This window comes from Nanorana parkeri, unplaced genomic scaffold (genome assembly GCF_000935625.1).
Source record: "Nanorana parkeri isolate BGI_ZX_2015 unplaced genomic scaffold, ASM93562v1 scaffold2, whole genome shotgun sequence".
NCBI classification, from domain to species: Eukaryota; Metazoa; Chordata; class Amphibia; order Anura; family Dicroglossidae; genus Nanorana; species Nanorana parkeri.
Window position 1 is genome coordinate 269831 of NW_017306270.1, and position 9646 is coordinate 279476.

The window sequence follows — 9646 nt, forward strand, 5'->3', positions numbered from 1 at the left end:
CCCCCCCCCCCCCCCCACCCACACGCGTGGCACATTAGTGCCTGCGCTCCGGTCCAGTGTGATCTGCAAAAATAGTGCTAGCAGCATTTTTGCAGATTGCACTGGACTGGAATGCAGGCACGTGTTCGGGTGCAGGCGATCACACTGTGGGCCCCTGAACGTAGGGAGCTGACCGGCTTGCGTTCAAGAGGCCGAACACTCTGGAACGCAGACTTTGTGGTCTGAACCGGCCCTTAGGTTGAACTCCAGCCTTACTTCAATCCCTTCCCTCCCTCTTGTAGCTAGTCCACTCATGTGTTGAAACTGAATACACTCATTTGCCTGCAAACTTGCATCTCCACAATATAACCCTTTCAACCCGCAGCAGCAGTCTTGAGCCCACCTTCATTTTCTGTCTGAACGAACATCATTCAGCAATTACTTCTTCCCCTTGATCTACACTGTCATTGGCCGGCCTTTCTCAGATATCGGCTTTCTCTGCATTCAATCATTCACCCCAGCAAGGACATCTTAAAAAGGAGAACTATGAGGTGAGTGCTTTTCACTCACCTCATAGTTCTAGCCGACCTGTGACAATGAGACTGTCACAGGTCGGCTCAGTAGATCGGGAAGTGAGCGAACACATACCAGCGTTGGCTCACCTCTTGATCCTGTCACGGCTCTTCCCCCCTCCCCGCTCCGATTCGCCAGCGCTGACTGGTGGAACGGACGGGGCGGGTACAGCTGGCTCTGCCTCTAGATAGGCAGAGCCAGCTGTCAGTCACGCAGCTGGGCGGATGGCAGCATAATTGTCGGGATCCGCTGCGGCGTCTCAGTATACCGCGAGCAGCAGCTCGCGGTATACTGAGCCTAGGGTGACGGGAGGACGCTAGTTTGTGTCCTCCCGTTACCTAAGGAGAACTATGGGGAAAAGACTTAACCCCATAGTTCTCCTTTAACCACTTGAAGACCGCAGTGTTTAGACCCCCTTCCTGGCCAGGTCATTTTTCAGTATTCAGCGCTGCAGTACTTTGGCTGAAGTTTATTCCGTTTCCCTATAAAATGTTATGAAACATTTATTTTCACCCCAATTTTTTGGTATAATATAAAAGACAGGGTCACGTCGGGTAAATAGACACTAAATATGTCAACGACCGCAACCAAAATTGGCCATAGGCGACACTTTAAATGTTTTTACCGCTCATCAGTTTAGTGTTATCAGTGATTGATGGATCTGGGAGATGTGTTCTTTCATATTACTCTTGTGAGAGTCACAAGTAAGATCTGTTGACGTTTACAAGAGCCTGCTGGTCCCTTCCACCAAACTTGGATCAAAAGAGCAGCAGACTGACCCAGTGATGACATCTTGAAACACAAAATAATCTGATTGATAATCAAGGTAAGGTAATATATGCGAATACTTCAGCTTCAAGGCAAGTGGAACACTGAATGGGCGTTGAAATAACATCTGATGTGTAACAATAGGGGATGAAGTATCCCATGAGCTCCCCTGAGCCCTGCCTAATACTGGGATAGGACACGGTGGAGAACTGACCTCCATGGGCAGACTTTCCTTCGCTTGTCTTGTGACAGCCCTACAAGAAATGGGGGTGCAGTGGTCACCAGAACAAATATCCCCCCAATAGGGTAACAAAGCAATAAAAACCCCACTGTGTCTTTAATCCTTCCCGGCTCTATAATTAAAAAGTTTAAGAGTTAGGCCTCGTGCACACAGCTTAGGGTCGGCCCGTAAAGATCTGTGCGGCATGCACGGCCGTATCGGGCCGCTCCCGAAAAGTATAGGTGCTGTGTGTAATTGTACTTCTGTATGGGAGGACACGCCCCTACGCTCACCCGAGCTGCACATCCGTGCGGGTGTCTGTGCTCGGACACAGTCAGGATCCATCCTGTCTGCGCCCAAGTACGGACACCCGGACCCGCACGGATGTGCAGCTCGGGTGAGTGTACGGCCGCGTCCTCCCATAGAGAAGAACAGGCTACTGCTTACAAATCACACGCATCACCTATACTTTCCGGGAGCAGCCGCACGGATCTATACGGGCCGACTCTAAGCTGCGTGCATGAGGCCTTAGGCTTAATCTGCCAGTTGGGTTTGTAAGAAACTTCAAGCACAAGTAAATGACTCACCAGAGTTGACTGAAATTCTGCATGGAGAGCGTTTCAATTCGATCACTGCTCAGTTTGTGCGACGCAGGGCGAAAGCTTTTATTCCGTTTCTTCCTTCGCAGCTTCATCAAGGCTTCTGCAATGTGTCTGTCTCCAGCATAGTTGTAGATGATCTGTGCTCGCTCCTCAGCGCACTCATCTCCGCCGGCGTGGAAAAGCGTCTGTAACTGCAGGAGGTCAATGTCTTTGAAAATGTTCGCAGAGGCCTTCTTCCGGGCTCGCGGTTCCGGAGCCTGCCATTCAGGGGAGCTGACTACAGATGCCGGAGTGCCCATGATGAGGTCACCAGGAAACCACTGTAAGAAAAAAAACACGACATGATAAATAATGACACCAGGGGTGTACATATTACTATATAGAATTCAGGAACCAGTCTGCCTGATTTAAGGAGCCGGCTCCATTGACAACCAAGGTTAGGCACCTGCTGTGCTTTTTAAAAGGAGCAATGACTACCTGGCTCCTGGAATTTGTCCAGCCCTCCATTATACTACATTGGAGCCATTTAAATATTACTTTCATTATTGGTTTTAATATAACATCTGCATTATTTTATAGCACACTTTCATTTGCATCAGGCTTTCTTCTATAGGTGCTCACAATTTAATGGTCCTATATTACTACAGCCACACGTTCCAGAGCTGAATTTGTGGATGACGCTAGGAGGAATCATGCTACCGCAAGCATAACAAACACTTCTTGCGGAATCCCTACTGAAAACAAAAATGGTGCAGTATGGGAAAAGTGCAAATTACATGCCCGCTGTGCCGCCATCCAACAAGTGAACTTTGCACCTGCCAAAACTTCAAAAATCAGGCGGCTGACAGCAGGAGGGCCCGCACTGACGTCTAGAATGGAAAACGAGGCATAGAAGGGGTTACCGAGTCAAAGCTGCAGTCCATCCATTGTGCAAGTAATAGTAAATGTCATGCAGACAGATGTGTGGAAAGTGTTAGACAGCCGTTGGCGTATATTTATTGGGCAGAACTCTGTAATGTAATTATAGCCACAGATTACCCAAGTCTCAGAGTTCAGGGGAAAGGAGACATCTATACTTGTCATGTGACTATTGTACAGGTTACATCTGAATTCTGGGACAAACAAGTTACATAGGACAAATGTGCTCCTTCCTAACCTAAGTCTCACTGTCCAGGACTCTTTTTCAAACTTGCCTGCGTTTGGCTTATGTGCTGACATTTCCTGTAATGGTAACTGGTCACTGATGCTTTCTCTCTTTGTATAGGGTGAGCATTCCTGTATCCACCCCTCATTCCTAAAAGGCATAAATGTGAATTCATTACTGTCTGTAACATGTTAAAACTTTGTACAGATCCCCTGATCTTTACATCACAAGGCCCTCTGCCTCCAGCACGGCGGCTGCCACCAGGACCAGCAGAATTTCCAAGTGATGGAAGTCTCCCAAGAAAAAAAAAGGACATGGCATACAGGGAGATTACCCAGCACTTTTCAGAGGCCCGATGCAAACCTGTGATAATGTCACCAGCAATTTTTAAAGATAACTCCCTATCCACATACTCTGCCTGCAAAGGTTACATTTCCTGATCAAACTACTAGAGGAACACAGAAGTTAGAAGAACGCATGTGCTTGGAGTTCACATTGAAACGGCTGCTTTTCTGTTCACCCCAGGGACATCTGTGATGGGAAAAGAACATTTTTTTGGGGCTTTATTTACAACCTGAAAGTTAAAAGAGCCAAATGTAGTATTTCAGATCATCTGATAGTTGTGGAAAGGCTTTCATTTCGCTACTGAAAACTAGTTCTGGTTCCGTACATGACCAGGTGCGGTTTCTAAATTATGATACAGGATTTATATGGTGCTAACAGTGTGCACAGCATTTTACAATACAAATCGAGACAAGATGGTAAGGGAGGTCGCTCGTGAGAATTTACAATCTAAAATAACTCAAAGTACTGCGTAATTATTTCTCAAAGCTGGCTGGCTGTTAGACCGGTCCTTCCAGCCTGTCTCCCCCTCTGCTCCAGCGGGCTAAGGTCCCGTGAGTCATCACATCCAATACATAGAGTATAGGACATGGACACCGAGGGACATACCATCACTGCAGTACAGTAGGAGAGAGCGCTAGAACAGCCAGCCACTAGGAGGATTGAGCACCTAACCCTTGCAATGTGGCGGTAGCCTTACAGCAAAGGTTAGGAAAAATTTTGCCCACAGTTCTTTCAAAATGACACTAAACTCAGGAGTTGATTCTTAAAAATGCATTTTAAAAAAATGTAACTATTAACTAGGGATGCACCGATACCGGTATTTCGGTATCGAGTACCGATATTTTTTTTTTGTACTCACCGATACAGAATACCGAAAGTCCCATTCAGGAAGCCAGGTGGCGTGTAATGACTCACCACCCGGCTTCCCGATTAGCAGGGAAGCTGTCCCCATGCTTCTTGTTACAAGTGAAGTCCTCATACTAGGCATCAGAGAATTACTAGTATCAGTATATCCCTACTATTAACAGAAATGTCTCTTATTTGTGTATCACTCGGCTGTAGAGCCTCAAATCATCTCTGAATTGGTGCCGACACTGTCCTTCCTTCTGGAGGGGGGGTACTTTTGTTCCCCATGGTCCCTGTGTGTGTTGTAAAGTAGTCACTGCCCCACGCTCGCTCCTGTGACGGACTACAATCTCATGTTCAGTTTACAGATTTGTATTGACATTGTAGTCCATCACGGGAGTGAGCTTGGAGTGTTGACTACTTTACAACACACACAGGGACCATGGGGAACAAAAGTAGCCCCCTCCAGAAGGAAGGACAGTCAGCACCAATTCAGAGATGATTTGAGGATCTACAGACGAGTGATACACAAATAAGAGACATTTTTATTAATAGTTAAGGTACTTGAATGCATTTTTAAGGTTACACTCCTGAGTTTAGTAATATACAAAAGCCGAGGAAATAAGCTATGTGAATGGGAACATGCAACACACATAGTTACATAGTTAAGTCAGGTTGAAAAAAAAAGACACGTCCATCGAGTTCAACCAAAAAAAGTCGGTATTGCGCCAATTCGGCTGCAAACGTGGAATCTCGATTTTAAATATGATCACACAATAACAAAGTACACAATTTTGGCTTAACATCATGTTCCCCACAGATGACGTACTCACATTCAGCAGCGTACTGCGGTTACCAGGGCAGGATGTTACCCGCTCCGCAACAGCAAACATTGGCATCTCACATCACCGGGGTACAGACGAGGACGAGACGCAGCAACACACCGGGTCACCATGGGCGCTATATGTCCTCGTCGTACATTCCATCTGCCAACAATAACCACATCCCGAGCTGTATAAATCTGTGTCAGGCACTTCCTGACTTACCAGCGATTAACATGCTTCGCACATCCTGTCCTGGATCCCTGCCAATCCCATGAACTACGGTGCAGCAGCTCCCCACATGAGTCACAAGAACACACTGTACATTATATAGGATATAAAAACAACACACTCCGCTCCTATAAAAAGGATTCGCCCTGCTGGATGTTTTCATCATCTGTCACCATAGAACATTGAATCACAGCAGTTTATTTGTATACTGATCGACAGAAACAGGTTCTCATGTCCAAGTACAAAAGCAAACAAATCTCTGCAAAGAAAGTTACATTTATTCCAATGTCAAAACAAAAAAAAAAAAGAAATCTTAAAAAATGCATTCAAGTACCATAACTATTAACAAAAATGTATCTTATTTGTGTATCACTCGGCTGTAGATCCTCCAATCATCTCTGAATTGGTGCTGACACTGCCCTTCCTTCTGGAGGGGGGATACTTTTGTTCCCCATAGTCCCGGTGTGTGTTGTAAAGTAGTCACCACTCTAAGCTACACCAGCTAGCCTTGAAGCTCATCTCGGGACAAAAAAAAATATATTAAAATCTGTTCTCTTCCTGCCCCCTGCAAGGGTTAAGTGCTCATTTTATATGTCTGCAGGTTTACTGCCCTGATCCTTGGTCCCACTGGCTGGTACTGGTCCCTGCAGCCTCTTGTTCCCTGGGCTCCGGCAGTCTAAAGGTGGCCATACACTTTACAACCATCGCAAGACCTTAGTCTTGCGATGGTTGTAAAGTAATTAAAAAAAACATACAATCTGCCAATCTTGGACAGGCAGATCGTGCTTCCGATGACTGCAATGCTGAACGGGCAGTGTGTGCGTGCACACACCGGCCAGTTCGGCATTTGTCTCCCGAGCACCGTTCAAACCAGCCGAAAATCGTACGATTTTCGGCTGGTTTTCTAGCGTGCTCCCTAGACAAAAAACGTGCGACCGTACAGTAGAAACGGTCGCACGTCTTCGTTCACACTGCACGATTCTCGTACGATTGCGGGATTTCCCACAATTCTCGTACGAGAATCGAGCAGTATATGGGCACCTTAAGGACCACTGACGTCACTGTGGGCATTGCACTAAGCATACAAAGTGCTATGCCCAAGCTAGACAAGAGGGAGCCCTCAGGTCCTTTGGTGTCGGACCATTCTTAAACATCCCACGCATGTGCTGCAGGTCTCTGCCAAATATTTGGGATGTGGCAGAGGTCCCTGCAGCGCAACTGTTTAATGGCCCAACACTAAAGGGACCTGAGGGCGCCTGACACCATGGAAAATAGGTGCTGGCTGCAACCAAGGAAGGAGCAGGGAGGGAGTAATGGTAAGGCAAATATCAGAAGGAGGGGAGGAGGGGAGAATGGGACGACAACTTTACATAGGCATCACCTCTTTGCAAGGTGACAGTGTCTCGTTACAAGTTGCACCCTCATCATGCAGGCTAGGAAGTGTACCTGCCACATTGTATCACAATAACGAATGACTTGTTAGCAACCTTCTCATGCATCATTTCTCCCTCCCTTTAGATTGTAAGCCCTCAGATGCAGGGCCCTCCTAACAATCTTGTCTTGAATCGTATTGTATTGTGATTGTAATGTCTTCCTTATATTGTAAAGCACTGCGCAAACTGTTGGCGCTATAGAAATTCTGTATTACAACAACAACAACATCTCCGATGGCTGCCACAGGTTTACAATAAATGTGTACCTCTACCTTTAAATCTATAGCTCGTCACGTGTGAAAGATGAATCCACAGGTAAGGGAACGCAGCTGCGACAGGTCCGATTGCCCGGCTTACGCTAAATATAATCCACAACAGCCACACGTGTAATGACAGCTGCTCTCTGCATGCACGGCCCACATATGATTAGGTATTATACCCGGGCCCCATACTCCGAATCGGGAGGGGTTAAGCTGCCCCGTCTCCAAATTTCCCACCACTAAGCATTGTTGCAGGACCACAACTCCGCTGTGACAGTAATGAGATGGGATCAGCGCGCACCATCTCCCAGGATGCCGTGCAAGAAGAATGTGTCAACACGGGCTGCAGACCAGCACCGGCCAGTGACGTCAATCCAGAAGATGATGGATGAATAACAACACTGTGCAAGAAGCTGCACCCATGACGGCTGCAATGTGAGCCCTGCAATCCAATAAGTCTACTCCTCTGCAGAATGACATCAGGAGTCCTGTGCCAGCGACCGCAAAGACGGGAACAACCTGATATTATATACTGGAGTCACGTCGCTGCCAATGAGAAGCAAACAAAAATATTGAGGCAAAACGGGGGGAATTTTTTTTATTTAAAGGGGACACCACCCATTTCAAAAAATTATTTCCCTTCGGGCCCCGACCCCGGCAAGAATTCCGTAGCGATGCCCCAATGCCGCCTCGGATTGCCACAGTACATCCCAGGAGGTAATATTTCATTCAGGAACGCTGCGAGATCCGGTCCTGTGCAGATTTACTGCAGGTCTCTGTCAGGCATTGGGGACCTACAGCACGTCTGCGCGGGAGATCCCTATACCTGCGCACCGATGCTGCACGTCTCTGCCAGGCATTGGGGACCTGCGGCACATTTGTGCATGCGCAGGATATTCCTATGCCTGCACACAGATGCTGCAGGTCCCAAATACCAGAAACCATCAGAATCTCTATGCATGGGCAGTGATCTCCTGCACGTGCGCAGGTCCCTGCCAGGTATTCAGGAACTGACAAACACGTGAGATTCTTGCGCACAGATGCCACAAGTCTCTGCAAGGTCCTAAATATCAGAAACCATCAGCATTTCTATGCATGCACAGTGATCTGCCGCACAGGTCCCTGCACGTGCCTGCCAGGTATTCGGGAGCCAGCAGATACACATGTGCACAGATGCCACACGTCTCTGCGAGGTCCCACAAAGTAACCATCGGCATGGATCTGCGCTTTACACATCCCACGCGTGCACAGATGTCCTGCACTGATCTCCGCTTCGTCCCAAATACCTGGCAGAGACCTGCAGCACATCTGCGCATACACAGGATGGGTAAAAATGGCGACGCCGGAGGGGAATATCCGGGAGGTAAGTGCGCCGTCAGGGAGAAGTTCCTGTTTAACTTCCAATTCCACCCAAAATGAATATTCAGAATATTTTAGACACAAGTTTGTCACGTCCATTACAGATAATCCCATCGGTGAGATTCCCCCCCATTCCTGGAAGTACCGGCACAGAGCCGAACGCTGGGAGGAAGCGACGCCGTGTTATGATGGGAGGACTGAACACACAGAGCCCATCAATCACATGACAATAAACAATGATTTACACACAAGGAACTCATTTCCCGGCCGGAGAACCGGAATAAAGATCAGCAAACTGTCATCTCTGTGTCATGACACTGAAACAAATCACACATGCAAAGGGCTGTTTATGGGTATGACGGGCACAGCAGCAGCCAATCACAGTGCAGATCACAATGGACCGAGAGCACAGAGAATGTGAAATAATATCCAGGATGTAGCATGATGGGTGATCACATGGATACATCTACATGTACGATACACACGGGACAGCTTTCCGTATCTCATGCTGCATGGACAGGGTATGGCAGGTGGGAGGATTGCTATACAGTGTATAGCGGTAGGACACATGTACATAATATATAATAGATACATGTATGACAAAGGTTTAGCCGGTGTGTAAGGTCATCACATGTATGACATGTAACAATCTCACACTCCATGATATTTACATTTCCATACATGCAACAATCACACACTGATACAGCTGTATGTTATACATGTAACAACCACACACACTCTAGTATAGAACTACAGGTATGACATCATGCATGAGCTATGGGCATCATTTATGAGATCTAGACATCATGTATGACATATGGACATAACATCACGTATGAGATATGGACATCATGTATGACCTATGGACATATAACATCACATACGAGCTATGGACATACAGGTGAGGGTGTTACATGTAAATAAGGGGAACATAACCATACCGTGCACAGCAGCATTAACACATGCAAACCTGCCTGCACATACGGAGGGTGTCCGCCCCAATCATACACACACACCTGCCGGTACATGCGGGTTGGTGTCGGCTCCGATCACGCACTCCCCCGG

At 47.2% G+C, this 9646-nt stretch overlaps 1 protein-coding gene across 2 annotated transcripts in view; it reads right to left on the bottom strand.

Annotated features, from left to right (window-relative positions):
• The window catches only part of AVPI1 (arginine vasopressin induced 1), a 10530-nt gene extending 884 nt beyond the window's left edge, over window positions 1–9646 (bottom strand). Inside the window, exons 1-2 of one of the 2 annotated variants that reach the window (XM_018563182.1) lie at window positions 9598–9646; window positions 2128–2462 (exon numbers count right to left, since the gene is read on the bottom strand). In XM_018563182.1, the coding sequence (XP_018418684.1) occupies window positions 2128–2462; window positions 9598–9609 (347 nt within the window). In that variant the 5' untranslated portion in view covers window positions 9610–9646. Of the gene's footprint in view, window positions 1–2127; window positions 2463–5310; window positions 5371–9597 lie in introns of those variants that run through there. The other variant, XM_018563108.1, reaches the window with a different exon arrangement.